Here is an 18,987-nt window from a genome sequence, read left to right as displayed (position 1 = left end):
CTCAATGCTACACAGGCTCAATGCTACACAGACTCAATGCTACACAGACTCAATGCTAGACAGGCTCAATGCTAGACAGGCTCAATGCTACACAGGCTCAATGCTACACAGGCTCAAAGCTAGACAGGCTCAATGCTACACAGGCTCAATGCTACACAGGCTCAATGCTACACAGACTCAATGCTACACAGACTCAATGCTAGACAGGCTCAATGCTAGACAGGCTCAATGCTACACAGGCTCAATGCTACACAGACGCAATGCTACACAGACGCAATGCTACACAGACTCAATGCTACACAGACTCAATGCTACACAGACTCAATGCTAGACAGGCTCAATGCTACACAGACTCAATGCTACACAGGCTCAATGCTACACAGGCTCAATGCTACACAGGCTCAATGCTACACAGGCTCAATGCTACACAGGCAGGCTGCTCTCATCCAGCATTCGTAGAAAAACAACAAAAATGGGACCAACAAACAATGATCTTTAAACCAGGAGACCGCTGGTCGTTCCCGGTGTGAAACAATAAGTCAAGGTTCATGTTTTTGTCACGTAACTTGTGCAAGTGATTTGAACCAAACAACGATCTTTTCCTAAACCTCACCAAGTAGTGTTGTTGCCTAAACCTAACTGAGTTGTTTCCTGTGAAGACGGCAGTTTATTTTGGGAATTGACACACGCGTGACATCATGATGACTGCGTCCACGTTTCATGTGCAGTCTATGATAAAAACATGCCTTTAACTATACACTATATCGTTATATGTAGATATATCTATATCTAACGATATCACTTCAGGGTATGACAAAACGTAAAATGTGTCTTTTCCTTATGCACACATTTCATTTCTCATCCTCATTTCCTGTCTTTCCTTCTCCCTTTCTTTTTTGTTTTTTATTTCTGATTTGGGGTCACCCATCTTCCTCTTCCTCTTCCTCCCTTCCCTGCTCTTCCTCTTCAGTTTTTGGCAGAAATGGAAATGAGTTATAATCTCAGAGCACGAGGCTCAGTGTTTGTAGACGCAAACACATAAACACACACACACACACATTCAAAAGAGTGTATGCACTCAAACCTCTCCTCCCACCCACTGTGTGTGTGTGTGTGTGTGTGTGTGTGTGTTTATTTTTCTCTTTGTGGCTGTGCTCTCAATGAGCATCTGCATACATGCATGAGGGTGCAGTTGTTTATGCCTGCATGCTGTGTGCATGTTGGCCTTTTTGTGCACGTGTGCATCTGTGTTCTGTGCGAGTGTGTGTTGCATTTGTCTGTTTTATGGGTGCTCTAGATTTGTGGATGTTTGCCAAGTTATGTGTGTGTGTGTGTGTGTGTGTGTGTGTGTGTGTGTGTGTGTGTGTGTGTGTGTGTGAGAGAGAGTCTTGAATCTAGGCCACATCTTCAGATATCAATACTAAAAACAGCATCACATCAGTGTTGGGATATTTGGAGTCCAAAAGCAGTTCATCAGCCAATAGGGAGCCGTGATGACGGATTCATCCCAACCTCTTCCTGTGACATCATCGCGTCAGTCAAACATCGACAGTCAAACATCGTCAGTCAAACATCGTGAGTCAAACATCGACAGTCAAACAACGACAGTCAAACATCGTCAGTCAAACATCGACAGTCAAACATCGTCAGTCAAACATCGTCAGTCAAACATCGACAGTCAAACATCGTCAGTCAAACATCGACAGTCAAACATCAAGGCGAACGTGAATCAGCAGCATTCAGAGAACAAGCTTCACTGAAACATGTGAATTAAGTTTTATTAACATGTCAAACAAATCTAGTCGGACAAATTGGTGTATCTGATTCTTTTGCCTTTATTATAATTTTTATGAGATGAAAATGTGTTTTATATCGTAATCTTTATTTACTGATAAAAAAAGACTTTCATATTTTTTTTAATGAATCTCTTGTTTATTAATAATTTATTATATTCCTTGTATTTATGTTCATTCAGTTAATTCAGCTTTAAAAAAACCATAACATTTAATTATGGTATTCCAAAAATAAATAAAATTAAAGCCGAGGTAAAAACAGTGTGGATTGCCCTACAGCACAAAATGACAATGTATTGTATGATAAAAACCTAATTACTAGTTTCAAGTCTAAATAACAGTCTGTTATAAGTCTGAATAGCCAACGCTTCATGTTTTAAAGCTGCATTCTCTCTAGTGTCCACCAGGGGGCGACTCCTCTGGTTGTATAGAAGTCTATGAGAGAATGACTCTACTTCTCTCTTGATTTATTCCCTCAGTAAACATTGTAAACATGAGTTTATGTCTCAATCTCTAGTTTCAAGTCTTCTTCAATACAGCATGATGTTCATTTAGTACATTATGGTCCATTTAGAGTCACACAGACCATAAAGCAGGGGATGCTTTAGGGGCGGGGCTACACAGTGATTGACAGGTCACTTCCACAGAGTTTTCCAGTCTGGGAGTTGTCTGTGTTGCTTAAAAATGTTTTATTTCGCTCAACCCCATCGTACCACTTCTGGTTACAAAATCACAGGATGGCAACGGCCAAAAACAGACGGCTAAAATGTCGAACTCAAGGCTTCAACACTTCGTCCACAAACCAACGGGTGCACGGTGACTACGTCCCCTTTCAGTCTTAGTTCCAGTTTCTCACTTTAATTAATTATCCCAGCAGGCGGGACGGTTCTGTTCACCTAACTGTACAGTCTGCTGTCCTCCATTTCAGACCCATTTGATATTAACATTAGATATATTTTGATATAATGTGTGTGTGGGTGTGTGTGTGTGTGTGTGTGTGTGTGTGTGTGTGTGTGTGGGTGTGTGTGTGGGTGTGTGTGTGGGTGTGTGTGTGTGTGGGTGTGTGTGTGTGTCTGTGTGTGTGTCTATGTGTGTGTGTGTGTGGGTGTGTGTGTGTGTGTGTGTGTGTGTGTGTGTGTGTGTGTGTGTGTGTGTGTGGGTGGATATGGAGGTGAGGGAATCCCAGAGCTGCTCGGCACTCTTCATTTCTAAATTGAAGGGAGAAGGAGAAAGATAGAGAAAGTATGTGATTCTTCGCTGTCTCCCTCACTTTCTTCTTTCTTGCACCCTCCACTGGTCGTATGGAAATAAAGACAGAGTGAACAAATCTTCCAAACTCAACAAAAAGCATTCTTTGCTTTCAAAAAGACAATGTCTTCTACTGCCAGAGTGACGATAGGGGATTATTATGAGTGTAAATATGTCAAGGTTTGGTTTCCATACGTAAATAGTTGGTTTCATTTCAGACTCGTGACTTCCAGTGACAGTTTCTAAAAATAAGATAAGACGCTGCAGCTAGCATTAACATACGGCAACAGAAAGCCCCCTGCCATCAGAATACGCTGAAAGATACTGCGATCACGTATAAATGCCACACATATGGGGGCTTTAAATTCCCAATGAAATAGTCAAAGATACGATGAAGCCGAGCAACCTCAGCTTCCTGTTTTCATTTAAATGTTGTGATTTCTGTTTCATTTGCTTCTGTAACGATTGATTGACTGTCTTCACGTCGTAAAACGACGACGGCACCAACGGCGGGATTACGCGGCGCGGGCAGATTGAACCACAGCAAACAGAGAAAGACAAACACTGTGTAAAACCCATACATGAGTAACACTGGGACGCAAACATCTCGACAACGGGACCGGAACACAGATGTTGGTGAGCTGATGTGGATGTATGAACACGAAGAGGACGCAGCTGTGACGATCGAGAGATAGATGGAAAACATCTTCTGTCTCAAGACAGAACATTCATTTCTCTCTCTTATCTCCTCTCCTCTTCTTTTCTGTGCTCTTGTTGAACCTTCCTTGAGAGACGATCTGAAATCATAAAATACAACAAAGTGGTGAAGATAGAAGTCTCTTTGCAGACCTTCCACCTGCTGATCAGTCCAAGTGTTGGTGTTTTGGGTTCATTCTGTGACAAGAGACGGAGCAGGTTGTCCTTTTGCCACAAAGTTGCCGGTTTGATACCCGGCTCCGAATGTTGAAGTGTCCTCGAGCGAGACGCTGGACCCCAAGCTGCTCCCCGGAGGCTTCACATGAAGTTTACCAAAAAAAACAGGTTGTGGCAGGAATGTTGAAGGACAGCAGTGACACATGAAGGGCCGTGTTTGAGCATAAACCTCCTGTTCTTTCTCCACCTTTTTGTGTATTATTTAGTCTGTTTCTGCTCATTCTTAATTCATGCTGCAGTATTTATTCATATTGTCTCACTTTGATCACTGACAGTCAGTCACTTTACCAGATCCTTCCAGTGAAATAGATCTTTAAGGGATAGAAGAGCAGACTCATATACAGAATGCTAAACTTTGCATTTGTTTTCCTCCTTATCTCGTCACATCTTTCCCAAACTGTATGTTTGACACATTAAACGTTGATAAGGACGCAAAGAACAACTTTTCAAAAGGAGCTTCAAAAAGAAAAAAGATGAATGAATTCGGCATTTAGATGATCTTAGTAGTCAAAGGTGACCTGACCAGTTAGAAACTAAAAAGATCATCACAGGCGTTAACAAAAACCTTTTTACATATTTCGTCTTTTATTCCCACTATAAAGAGACAAACGTGAGACTCTCTGAGCTCTGCATGTCCTCAACAAATAGCTTTCAACTTGCTTGGAAAAACCATGTACCTGCTCGGAGAATGTGATTCATTCCTTTACGTGTGGAGATCAGTCATTGCAAGCCATCAGCATTAGACGCAAGCATTAGACGCAAAAGCATTACAAATTCTATCAACCAGCCAAATGTTCTTCTTCCCAATCCAACTTAATCACAGTTCGTCCATTTGGGCTGAAAAAGCAGCTCAATCCGGCAACACGACTGCAGATTGTTCTTCATTAACGCTGACACTCCATTCCTCCGAGGATAAACTCATGAATATCCTTCCCTCATTCTCTGCTCACCAACTTTCCCTGAAGTTGAAATAATGTTGCCAATCCCACCCAAAAAAACCCCTAAACATGAATGAATCCAACCTAAAACACTACAATGATTCAATAATAAAATATGAATTCCGATACATATTAGGAAGTCGAGTGAGCAACTTTTCTTGCCAATGACAGCACAAGCAGATGTAAAGGCGCTAACAGAACTCAAGATGTTCCTCGTGCTCCAAATAGCATCAAGGAGAGAGAGACAGAGAGAGACAGAGAGAGAGAGAGCGAGAGAGAGAGAGACAGAGAGAGACAGAGCAAGAGAGAGACAGAGAGAGACAGAGAGAGACAGAGAGAGAAAGACAGAGAGACAGAGAGAGAGAGAGAGAGAGAGAGAGAGAGAGAGAGAGAGAGACAGAGAGAGAGAGAGAGAGACAGAGAGAGAGAGAGAGAGACAGAGAGACAGAGAGAGACAGAGAGAGGAGGAGATGTTTCTATTATTTCATTTTCCTCTCCCCGCCGATGGTAGAAAGCTCCTCTGGCTCCCCGGGTAGATCAAGGCTGGAACAGACAGATGTTCCTGAAATCGAGGGCTTCCCGTCTCCTCTGCCGCCCTGCTGCTCTCTGTATTCATACACTCTGTTTCAACACAAAAAACCCTGTTTGCATCAATATCTATGTGTGTTTTTATTCACACTTTTTTTCATCACTAGATGGGTCTGTATGGGTTTCTGCTGTCAGACCTGTGTGTGTGTGTGTGTGTGTGTGTGTGTGTGTGTGTGTGTGTGTGTGTGTGTGTGTGTGTGTGTGTGTGTGTACATTCGTGTGCTTGTCTGTAGGAGGGAGATAAAGAATGAACAGCGGGGTTCAGCAGGACAGACTGTGATTGTGTTGACATCGGCACTTCTCTTTGCCATGCTCTTTTGTCCTCCACGTCTCTGTCTCGTGCTCTTCCTCGGTCTCTCAGGGTGTAAAATATTCTCCAGTGTTCTCTTCATCACAGCATTGTGGCTACCTGATGGTGCTTGTTCAGCCTGACATAAAAAAACACCCAAATGATGAAAAAAGAGATATGTGATACGACGTTAGTCTCTGAACCGGTATGTCGAAGTCTGAATCCCTCAATTGTCTGGTTGCTATGTGGTTCTGGATCGGAACAGAGTAAGTCAGGGGGGTCAGGCCTGTCCAAGAGCAATCATAGGCTACGTAATAGGTACTGAAACACATATGTTAACCAAAATAGGCCCTTAAAACTATTGCCTGAATGCACCACAGTTAATTCATACAGCTTTATACATCATCATCATCATCATCATCAGAGGTAACGTTACAGGTACCAACAAGATGAACATTAACACTGTTGCATAGCCCGGATTAAAGGCCACATATTCACACACATACAGCTGAGAGACGCAACAGCAACACTATTCAACCACATGGAAAGAGGTACAAGGCACAAACATGGCTGGCGTCGATAGTAAAAACAGTATTTATTTAAAATCCATAAAGTCAAATTCAAGGATTTCTGTCTGTGTTTTCAACAGCTGCTGTCAGGAGCAACAGCGACACATTCGGCATTTGCGAAATGCCCTGGAACTCCAAACATGGTGCTTATCAGGTAGCCTAAACAAGAATCAATAAACAAGAGTTTTTCTTATTTATATTGGTCATATTCAAGCTTCATTGATCAATTAATGATCCAGCAAAAAAAGGAAACCTGTTTTGGTGGGCCTGGTTCCAAGTGGGTGGAGCCAGGCCCGCTCCGATCCACCACAGCTACGCGGCTGAACTTAACTGAAACTTCTTAACATGACAGATTATTGTTTTAAATGTAAAAAAGACATAATCTGAAAAGAGAGAATACACGGTGCTAAACAGCTGGTGAATGGACTGCATTTGAAAAGCCATTCTCAGCATTAAGAGCCCAGTGGTCCAGACTGGAACCTGGTCCAACTTGCTCTGATAAGCTGTGTCAACCAAGTCATAACTTTTAACCGTGTTAGCATTCATGGAATTCTCTTATTGGTTTGGGAAAGCATTGACAAAACAACCCACTGTGTCATTTAACTGTTGTTAAAAACAGGTAAGTGGCTCTGTCATACCTCTAAAGACAATATTGTTGCAGAGCAAGAACACATTCAGTTCTTCCAGGTCTAATCTGAAACAGCACCTCCCCTCTCAGCCGCTATCGCCAGACCTGCGTGGCACGACTCCATCGGGAGGAGGTGAAGTGAATCGACCTCTGCACTCAGATGGTTCAGGCGAGAAGCAAATTGCCAATTCTGCTGACAGATCAAATGAGAGAGGGCAGACTCTATTAAGGAAAGCAGATGGCAGCTCTTCAATCTACCGAACTGGGCACAACAAATAATGTGCTCTCTGGTGAAATGTGCTTTTAAAAAGCGCCATTAAGTGAAAGCACTCGGATTGAATCACAGCCATCAGATCGAGCCTCTAAATGTTTTCGGTGATATGATGGTTTCCTGGTATTGATCAAACATGGTCTGGTTGTTCATTCGCAGCCCGCAGGAGTCACTGGGTAGTGCTGCGTGGCTTGGTTATCTTGATTCGATCATGGGTGTCTGCCAGCCAATCGACCTCTCGACCCAGACGTTTCACAGTGGAAGCAAATTGCCAATTTTGTTTGTCAGAGCCTGCTGAGTTGGCTGGACTCGTTATGAGCCGATGGCTGCTCTTTCCCCTCCCCCACGAGAAGCCGGCAACCACCGCTCAGCCTCCACATTGTGCATCAGCTTCATCAAGTACCCATTCAGACAAGTGGTCATCCCACCAGACAGCTAGAGGCTCGAAATAGTTCATAAGGGTTTAATCAAAGGAGACATATAAATGAGTTATCTGCCTCTGCTGATGTTGATTCATTATACTCAGAGCTCAGAGCTACAGCGAGGAAAATGAATGTTATTCACGTAATCATGACCCAGGAAGTATAAAGATCGCAAAATCCACACAGGGCGGGATCAGAGGTGGATGGCTCCAACAAAAAACGGTCTTGCACCGCTGTTCGTGCCACACGTGTAACAAGAACGTTTTCAATTTATTTTAATTTGTTTGTCACGTGCGTGATTGTGTTTAAAACTAAAAACATGGGTCCAACAAACACTGATCTTAAAGCCATCTTTTTCCCCGTGTGAAACAAGAAGTCAAGGTTCATCTTGTTGCCACGTAACTTGTGCACTCCCAAAGGTATTTTAACACAAACCACCATCTTTTCCTAAACCTAACTTAGTTCTTTACTGTGGAGACAGAAGTTTATTTTGAAAAGACGTACTGCTTGTAACTATAGGTGGAAATGGACACGTGTTGCTGGACTTTCGTAGGAAAAATGAGGAGTAACACACATCGTACGAACTGCCGTATGAGGATATGTGATTCAGAGAATGTCGCGGATGGTGTGCCCGTTCGGAGCGGGCCGATTGCTCGGACCCTGGAAGTGCTTGCAGCCTTGTCAAGAACCATTCATCGCATTTTAACTCCAGGGTAGTTCAGTCAGGAACACTCTCGTCATAGATTGTTTCACCATTTATTGCAACAAATGGAAATACAGTTAAACTTGGCGCTGATGGCTGCGCTCTTTAAATGCTCCCCGGGTTAGCCAGCAGCTACCAAGCCAAAGCGGGGAGCACCGAGCATCACCAAGCAGTACGGTCTGTAACAGCATAGATGTAGAAAGGATCAGCGAGGAGGGAGTCATATTCAAATGAACCTCCTTGAAGTGAGAGTGGGCTGTGATTGGTGCGTGACCGATTGGAAGCGATGATTCAATCGGCCGGCTGGCAGCCGGTTGCAGCTGGGGGCGGATGACTTCCGTGTCCTGCATGAACTAACGCAACGCTTCATGTAAGTGTTCAGCAAGGGCGACGGTGGCTAAGTGGAGAGCAGGGCCGTCCTTCAATCAGAGCATCGGCGGTTTTGAACCCCGGCTCAAAACCGGTCGATGTGTCCTTGAGCAAGACACTTAACCCTAAATTGCTCCCGTAGCTGTTCCTACGATGTAGAAATGTGATAGGATCTGGATTGTAAGTCGCTTTGGATAAAAGCGTCTGCTAAATGACTGTAATGTAATGTTCAGTTTTAATTTCAGTATATCCAGCATCACGAGAAGCAGACGTGAACTGCAGTCAATGAGCCGCGGCTTGTCAAAGCCCCGACACCCACAGTGTTACACAGCGCTATCACCTGTTTATTCAAAGTTTGTTAATGTGAACGGGCCACACGTCCCTGAGTCCCCCAGCAATACTCCTTCCAACTGTGAGGTCGTTCGATTGCTTTACAGTGAGAGAGCGTCATCTTGAGACAGTTTCTGTGCAGATAGTTTGGTAGCAAAAAAAAGTTCTTCTGATTTTGCTGATTATTTTTTATTATTTTACAGAATATTTATCTCATTAAATCAGTATGAATGTTATTATGATGTAACATATTTAGATTTTATGTCCATCCAAAAATCATCCAAAAGTCATAATTTCCTTTTTATTTTTGTGATCGCTATTTACCTTCCTATACAGTAATCCATGGCGGGAATGCATGTGCAAAAATCGAAGCAATAAAATCATTCAATGATTACATTTTGAATAATTAATAATTATTTGGCTACAGAAACCCAGTTGAGAGTCTTCTCCCAACAACCCCAATCTGTGTTGCACCTTTCCATTCACGCTGCTACACCCAAGCAATCCAGGCTTTGTAGACAAGGTGTTGGCAACCTGCTTCCCCCGTGAGATTAGAAGTGTGTGACACAAACACATCAGTCTGTAACTCCGGCTGAGCCTGATGGACTCTCTGACGGATGGACTCACGACGGATTCACTTTCTGCTGCAATTCACCTCCTCTGGTGTTCAGAGTCGATCCATTCTTCAGCCTCAATACCGAAGAGGTATTTCACCTCACGGTGTCTCAAAGTTGTCCCTTCATAAACTTCCTGCAGTGACGCCTGCTGTATATATTGCAGAGGAATATAACTCACAACTTTCTGTGGGGCTAATCTTCAGTGTACCAAGGGTTGCTGCGAGCCAGCTTCAGGTCCAGCATCGCTGCTCCGTAATGAGACGCAGTGCACAACGCAGAGAAGAAGTAAAGAGGAAAGGTAGATGGCACTTTGTGAGATCTATTACGCTGAGTGGAGGAGATGGGAACGTGTGAACCAGCGGGGAAAGGGAGACGTGAGGTTCGTCTTCCTTCGATGGGTTTTCAACCTGCGCCAGGAAATGGGGAGTTATACGCTGCAGTTCACGGGTATCAGGAGGGCAGAGAACTGGAACTGGAACGAGACAAACTTCTCAAATGGAGAGGTGAAACCACGGCAGCTGGATACTCGCGATGTCACAAGATCACACAAGAGTCGCCCAAGAATCCATATTGTCAGGGTTCAAGCAATGCGTCCTGTGAGGAGCTACTGGAAGCTAGGGGCGTGGCTTAGAGGCGACTGTTAGTGCTAAACAACACAGACGCTGCAATAGTCATCAGTTGTATCAGAGCTAGGGTTGGGTATCGTTTGGGTTTTTCCCGATACCGGTGCTAAAACGATACTTTTAAAACGATACCGGTGCCTAAACGGTGCGTGAACCGATACTTTTTTCTTCAAATTGAACAATATATTCACTGTTTAAAGTATACGATAAATATAAATAAATACAAAACACTTGGCTTCAAACTACAGGTTCAAACTTTTTAAGTTCAAACTATGAACAATATAGTAACTGTTAACAGTTTACAGTGTACTTAAATAAATATAAATAAATACAAAACACACACACACTGTACACACACTACAGCTTCAAACTTCAGCAATTCTTTTGCAGACATATGAGAATATTTGCATTCTCTGGCAAAATACGACACGTCTCATGACTTATTTTATTTCATTTAACCAGTTGGTGGCGCTAATGTGCCAATTCATCGTCCAACCGCCACTACACCTCGAAGCAGAAGAAGGTTTTGCGTGCCGGATGTTGTGCTTGTTATGAGCGGCAACGCTAAGTACCCGGATGTCGATGGAGGAAGTCCGTAGCCTGCCAGCCGTATGACAGATCTCGGTCTCTGTTTTTGTTTTTTTTAATAAATCATGGCCGAAGCTTCATCAGAATGATGGAGGGGTTTGTTTCTAAGCACGCACGGCTCATCCGGTTGAAATAATACCATGAGTGAGGAGCGGAGGACCGATGCTATCGTTAGCATCGGTCCTAGGACGAGCTAACCTAGAGCTAACGAGTAGTGTAAAAGTATTTCAATCGGCTCAGGCACCGAAAGGAAGCACGTTGCATTTCGGTGCCATACCGGCACCGGTTTTCTGTACCCAACCCTAATCAGAGCTGGACGGTACAAAGAACGACACTGACTTTGGTGCAAGACCAGAGTTGGAGCAGAGACACGACGTGTACGACCGGATTGTTTAACAAGTCGCCAGTTTACAAGCTAACTTTATAACCAATTTCAAGCTAAATCATCGTCAGGCGATAAACCGGTTCCCAGATTCATGACTCTGACTGTAGAATCCTGCGATAATATTTTTTGAGTAACTTATTAGCATCAGATAGCCGGTATAATTGCTAGCGCGGTCGGACTAAATGGATGTCAGTTACACTGCTATGGAGCTGTGCCACTACACTTTCTGTTAGCAACAGAATATTCGCTAACTGCTGATGGCGGAAAATTAATTCTTAAATAATTGGACACAAGAACAATAAAACAGGTGAAAAAATCATTGCAAGTTTTGTTTTCAAATTGTTTTCCACAAAACAAGTGCTTCAATCAATCGTGACTCACAATCAACGCATTTGCAAATGTGCTTCACAACAAATCAAACGAAGACAAAACGAAGCGGCAGATGAACGACGTGCAGAGCTGCAGACAGATAGCAGGTGAGAAGGTTCTGGTGCTGGAGGAAGAGACAAGAAGGGATGAAACATCCACCCACACACGACTGTATTATCTCCCAGAGAGGGGGGGGGGGTGGCAAAGTAGCCTACATGAGGAAGAGAGGATGACAGAGAGCAAAGGGAGAAGCAGAGAGACGAGTGAGATAGAAAAGAGGACCGGGATGGAGAGATGAGAGAGCAAAACAAAAGTGGGATTTTATGAGAAAATGACTCTACTTCTCTCTTGATTTATTCCCTCAGTAAACATTGTAAACATGAGTTTATGTCTCAATCTCTAGTTTCAAGTCTTCTTCAATACAGCATGATGTTCATTTAGTACATTATGGTCCATTTAGAGTCAAACAGACCATAAAGCAGGGGATGCTTTAGGGCGGGGCTACACAGTGATTGACAGGTTGCTTTTGTTTGCTTTTTTTAGTTTTATTATCATCAACCTCAGTTTGAAAATGTCACCGTAATCCATGACAAAATAAGTTTCCCTCAAAACGAAGTCGTTTATAACCAACATAAGCATGTTGAAAACATGAGATGTTCCAACACATTACCAGGAGACCAAACTAAATCTATAGAATTCATGACTTAGTGTCAAAGGAAGGACATTGAAACATAAACCCACACAGAAGGTTTGTCTATTTTTAATCAGTCATTACACTCTGAGCTCTCTTACTGTGATTATTATTGTGCCAAAACTGTGTGAATTCTTTTCTCTGAGAAGATGAACATGATAACACAACCATCAGTGTTGTTTCAGATGTAGCCAATAAGATAAGATATGATGAGCGTTGTTGATCCCTGAGGCAAAACTAGGTCACTCCAGCTGCTCAAGAAATATAGCCCCTAAAAATAAATTCACTGAAATATGTTTCGGACTAAATATGCAGCATCTTGTTATCAGCATGTCTCCTGCTGGGTACATTGTTTTAAGAAGTACTTGATAGTGACGGGAGAAGTCCACAGTTCAGGGCATACACAGAGCTTAAGTAGCATGTGCACATGTGAAAGAGAGGGAGACTGCTCGAGAGCAGATCCAAACAAAATATGTAAAATGATATAAATGTATTTTAAATTGACCAATGACAGTTCCTGGAGGCCAGCCATTTTAATAACGATAACATGTTGATGCCCTGATCATTAACGGCACAAAAATCACATGTGCGGGTCAAGGGTCAAAGATTCTTCAACTGCTGATGGTGTTGTTCTCTTTTCATTGGTTAGACGTTACAAAAAACACACTCGCAACTAATCGATTGGAGGGCATTAGTGCGTCGATATATTGATTCGATTCTGCCGTGTTAATGTCCAATAAAGTGTGGATGTTTGATGGATCACTGAAGATGTTTCTTCTGAAGTGTCCTCTTGTTTTGAAACACTCCATCTCTGCATTATTTTTCACTTTCTATCATGACTTTTCTCCTTTTTTTCAGCATCATGTTTTATTTGCACTTGTGCATTCATGGAGTAAAAGAACGCTGGTGCATTATGAAATGTGTCTGAGCTCAGAGTGGAAATATGAAGGTTGTCATTGCTCTCAGCTGTGGGTTCTTCTTCTTCCAACCACCAATATCAAAGGATTCTGAAAACCTTGATATTCAAGACTACGCGGGGACAGCAATTCAAAAGATCTTTTATCGAACTTCTAACGCTTTCAAACTGCTTTCGACTGGTACCTGAGTAAGACTGTGGCAGCGAAATCCCTGAGTGTATCCAGCGTTATTGGGCAACAGTGAATTTCAATGACAAAGAAATCAACCTTTCTTTTTTAAGAAACAGAATGTGCTACTTCTTAGTTCAAACGTGATATACTCACCATGATGAGCCTGTGTCGATGTGAGCCAAACCCTGGCTTCATATACATCACAACACCGGCTGTGTTAAAGAAACGCTGTGTCGCATTGTGGGGGCTCTGTTAGCAGAAATGGAATATAATATTAACAACTATGTTTCTATTCGTAAATAATCACCTGAAACTAAGAATTGTTGTGTTTTCTAAAGCTTAAAATGCACCATTCAAACCTCCATGAGGATTCTTTACGAAGGCGCCATGTTGCTCCAGTCCTACTCCTCTGTAGGACTGGTGTGGGGGCCTGTGCCCAGGGGCCCATTATCTCGTAATCCACCGCTGTGGACAAACCAAACGCTGGCGCTAACGAGAGCCTTTTGTGTTTTTACCAGCAGGCCACCGTAGTTCTCTGACCCGCTTGTGAATCAGCGGCAACACCAGCCGCCGTCTGACTTCCGCTGCTCCTATCGTCGTGTTTTACGGTACGGACGGCCTCCGAGGCGAACGCCGTGACCACAGCTTTGCACTCGGCAGCTCACATCACTGGTGTCTTGGACAGGAAGGAGTGAGCTGATTCAGCTGGTTGCAACCTGCAACCACACCACCAAATGGCTCCAAACGTGCAGCTTTTTGGTTTACCAAAATAAGGTGAGATCATCTGCTTGTATGGATATTGAGACGTAAAGTTTGGTAAAACATTTAGTCTGTTGAAAGGAAGCGCTTCATGTCGGTCAGAGTCCTTCACACACAAGGAGGGATGTTTGCGTTGACCCCGGGCAGCGTGCTGAAATGAGCACGTCTGAAATGTACTGCGGGGTTTGTTTGTCTGCAGCTCCTCCAGAAAAGGTGAAGCTTTGACTGTTGGTGCAGTATTTGACTTTCGGCTGATTGGTAACTTCCCACCTCGATGGCACATCTAGTTCGCATGATCTGTCAGCTGCTGCAGGAGTTCAGCTGCAGCTTCTAACTCTGGAACTGATGATTTCAGTGCGCGAGGCGTAATTAAGAGATGCAGATTTGAAAATTATCTCTCACGGAAATAATGCAGAGGCTCAGCAGCTTTGGGGTATATTTAGGATCCAGAACACGCACAAAAGCGAAGCTGGCAGGGTTTGACAATATCAGTGGGCTGAAGGGACGTCTGATACTCTCACAGTCACCCACAAACACACACCCGATGCCACTAAAGTATCACCTGGGCAAACTCTACGACTGGTTAAAGAAAGCATTGTATCATTTCATTACGCTTCTATTTTGTTACGCAGGATCCCACAAAACTATTGAAAAATCTCCTTTTATGATCATTGCCACCTTAAAAGCCAAATGTTGAAACAACAATCTGTTTGTGGCTTTACATTCAAAACTTAATTTTTGATTTCACTAAATCTGTTTTCTTGACATGACTTTGTTAAACAGTCCTTGTGTTTGTTTCCAACCTAATCCAGTAGAATGTAGAATGTGCGACGGTGAAGGGGTTAACTTGTTTGCAGCTAGTTAACGTGCTCCTGCACTTGATCACACAGTCGTTCATGCTTACGTCGACATACAGACTGTCTCGCTGCGGTTGTTTGCCACCGATTGCGTGTGCCGCTTGCCTTCTACCTGTGCCTCATGCTGGCTCTTTAAAGCCGTTCGCCTGACGTCAATTTGAATTTCTGCCGCAGGGCACATCCACCGCGCTCATTCAAAAGCAGCACAAGGTGACAGCTACTCGTGTTACTGACGTTCATTTGAGTCACATTTTGGCAAGAAGGAAACCGTGTTTTGAGACGTATTTGATGGTCCAGCCTGGTCTCCAGGCAAAGTTACTGTGTTCCAGCATCCCATAATGCTCCACTCTATCCATTGTTTCTTTCCTTCACCCTCCACACGTATACACAGACGTGCTCAGAGACAATAGAGAAAGTGCTCCATGGTTTTGTTCCCTTTCCTCTCAGATTACTGCAGGATGTGCCCGGAACCGTCTGTACTGCACGCTCGGGGAGAAGAGTCCCATAAGACCTGCAGCTAACAAGGAGCATCGTGCTGCGTGTCTTTGACCGATAGGACTCGGGATGGTTCACAGATATTCTTACACCACAGATTGTCCAATGACTTCTGCAAATAGTCCAAGTATTAAAAGTTGATCTTTCCGTGCAGTTATATGTGTCGGTGTGGATGTGCCTCTAAAACAACAGCCCACCTTGGAATGCCACAACTATTCACGGAACTAACTGTCAATCCGGCACTATTCTGTTCCAGGAAGTGTTCACCTAAAACGAAGAGTACTATGAATGCATTTTGCGAAACTAGCTGAGGACTGAGAACCGTGCTCAAGTCTACCTGCTTCTATAAGGTGGGTCTGAGATTGGTTCCGGTCGAACTACGGTAGTTTGTGTGCAGTTGAAAAGCAATCTTTACACCTCACTGATGTCTGAGCAACGGATAACCGTCAAGGCCAATTTGAGGACCCATGACATGCTTTACGAGAGGGGCGATGGAAGAAGAGCTCCCCGCCCTTCACTAAGTACTGCTGCCGTAGCTCTCACACCATTAAAACCTCTCCATGTTCTCAGTGTATTTCAGAATGGTTGCCAATGTCAGCAAAAGAATGCACTTTTTTTTGGAGTAAGGACTTCATGAGTAGAATGTGGATCAAAGAAAAGTAAATACTCCTTGCCAGGGGACCAGTTGTTGCCATAGGTTTTGAGGCCTTGAGTTTGTCATTTTGACCGTCACCATCTTGGTTTTTGACTCCCAAACCGGACAATGCTGTGTTAGAGACCTGTCAATCGCAGTAAGCCCCGCCCTAAAGCATCCCCTGCTTTATGGTCTGTGTGACTCTAAATGGACCATAATGTACTAAATGGGCGGCACGGTGGCAGAGTGGTTATGATCACTGCCTCACAGTAAGAAGGTACTGGGTTCGCTTCCCAGTCAAGGTTTCTGGTTTCGATTCCTGGTACAACCTGTGTTGAGTTTGCATGTTCTCAGCCGTGGCCGCGTGGGTTTCCTCCGGGCACTCCGGTTTCCCCCACCTCGGAAAAACATGCAAAGGAATGAATGGTGAATGCTTGGTGTGAATGCGCGTGAATGCTTGGTGTTGGTCGGAGGGGCCGTTGTGCACAAATTAGTTGCCACGCTTCCGTCAGTCTGCCCCAGGGCAGCTGTGGCTACAGACGTAGCTTACCACCACCGGTATGACTGGGCGAATGGTGTGCATGGAACCTTGTAAAGCGTCTCTGAGTACTTAGAAAAGCGCTATATAAAATAAAGGATTATTATTATTATTATTATTATAAATGAACATCATGCTGTATTGAAGAAGACTTGAAACTAGAGATTGAGACATAAACTCATGTTTACAATGTTTACTGAGGGAATAAATCAAGAGAGAAGTAGAGTCATTTTCTCATAGACTTCTATACAACCAGAGGAGTCGCCCCCTGGTGGTCACTAGAGAGAATGCAGCTTTAAGACACTTCCTCATCGGCTTCAATTATCAGAACTGGTTGTCGCCTGGTGGGAACGAGAGACTTCTGAACTCAGTTTGAAACTTAACTCTACTAAACCCAGACCCGAGTGACAATCAAGCATCAAGATGAGATGCTTAGTAAAACAATCCATCGGTCCAGGTCTTCTGGATTCATACCAGTCATACTCAACATTTCTGATCTCCCGTTAGTGAGTCACTAGATAAAAGCATCCAGCATGTCATGTGAGAATAAAAACATCAATTGTGCTGGAACAGAGGAGGTATTGGGACGCTTGCCTTGATATACTCGTGTTCCCTCTGTGTTTTCAAAGCAACCTTTCCCCGCCTGCCGTGCAATGTTTGCTTCTCTGATGGTTGCCTGACGCCGTTTGAAGTCTCGCTGCTGCAGATTCTGCTGCGTGATTAGGTTAGATGTTTGAAGAAGGGATATATGGGAGAGGTGGAGGGAAGAAGGCACACCCACACTCCCCTCACTCCCCTCTCTCTCACGTGTGCGTTTACCGCCATATACGCCAATTCTCTCCACGGTTTCTCCCCCTCGCTCGCTCCACTGAGCTGTTTGTGTGCGATCAAAGCGAGTTGGATAATAAACCTCACAAAAAAAAAGATCTGAACTTTCTGTGAAACACTTCCCAACGTCTTTGAAGAACATGAGGTACCACACAAACTGTAGCATCGACACTAGCCAGCTCAGAGCCAATTAAATGGTAGCGCTAACTAATTAAGCTGAGTGAACAGCAATGCAGCAAACACAAGCAGACAACACAGAGTCCCAGGAAGTGTTCTGTGCAGTGCCTGTTTCAGCCAGCCTCCTATGAGTTACATTTATAGACTCGTGATGTAGCAATCATATTCCAGGCCAACGTTGCTTGAAGAAACACGTCTGATGTGCCACACACACACACACCCATACACACACACACACCCCCACACACCCCCACCCCCACACACAGCCACACACACACACCCCCACACACCCCCACACACACACAGACACACACACCCACCCACACACACCCACCCACACACCCCCACACACACACAGGTGGCGGCGTCGTGACCCCTCACCGCCGATGCAGAGGCTGAAGCGGCAGAGTTCGTCGCACAGGGTGTCCGGGCTCTCCAGCTCTCCCGGTCCTCCCCCCCGTCCTCCTCCCCCTTCTCTCCTCTTCTTCCTCGGCGACATCCTCTTCACCATCTTCATCACCCGCTCCACTTTGTCCATCTTGGATGACGGACGGCTGAGCGGAGTTCAGGTGTTGATGTCTCTTTCTTCTTCCTCACTCTTTCCTCTCTTGTCTCCCACTTCCTCTTCTTGTGCAACTCTTTTTTGGGGATCTTGATAACTTTGGCCACTCTGCACTTACTTGCTCCTCGTCTGCCTCTCTTCCCCTCCGCACAGTGGCTCTCTTGCTTTCACCAAAACCCCTCTTCTTCCTCCTCCCCCTTCTCTCCTCTTCCTCTCCTCTGGTCTTCTTCTTCTCCCCCTTTGCAATGCAGCACTTAGTTGCTCGGGTTCGGTCCCGCAAACACCTCGTCCATTCTCTTTTTTTTTCTCACCCTTCCTCGTTCCTCCCTCTTCCTCAGCTCACCGACAATCCGCCGAACGAAGCAACGGGAGAAGTGAGAAGCTGAGGGAGAAGAGAGGAGAGGGAGGAAGGAAGAGGCAGCACATCTACTTCTCCCCTCCTCTCTCTCTCTCTCTCTCTCTAGCGATGCACCCCCACCTCCATCGCCACACCCTCAAAACTCTCATCTTCCAGAGAAAACGAGGGGAGAAAAAAATAAAGCAATATTTTTCAGAAGACTTAGCGTGGGGCTTTTTGTCTCTCTGCAGTGCTGCGCTCCATTAACTCTCTCTCACGAGCACTTTTTTCACTCTGTCAGTTTCACAGTTTGTCTCCTTCCACAACAGCAACCACAGCTAACTCTTTCAATCAATCT

At 44.4% G+C, this 18,987-nt stretch overlaps 1 protein-coding gene across 1 annotated transcript in view; it reads right to left on the bottom strand.

Moving 5' to 3' along the window:
- Window positions 1-18,268, bottom strand: part of LOC306775541 (glutamate receptor-interacting protein 2-like) — a gene marked incomplete at both ends in the record, with an annotated part of 110,185 nt that extends 91,917 nt beyond the window's left edge. Inside the window, one exon of the mRNA XM_079265993.1 lies at window positions 18,112-18,268. Coding sequence (XP_079122119.1) covers window positions 18,112-18,268 — 157 coding nt within the window. The remainder of the gene's footprint in view (window positions 1-18,111) is intronic.
- Window positions 18,269-18,987: the final 719 nt, after the last annotated feature.

The sequence above is a fragment of the Melanostigma gelatinosum genome (assembly GCF_949748355.1).
Source record: "Melanostigma gelatinosum genome assembly, chromosome: 3".
Taxonomy (NCBI): domain Eukaryota; kingdom Metazoa; phylum Chordata; class Actinopteri; order Perciformes; family Zoarcidae; genus Melanostigma; species Melanostigma gelatinosum.
This window is presented reverse-complemented; position numbering and strand designations above follow the sequence as displayed.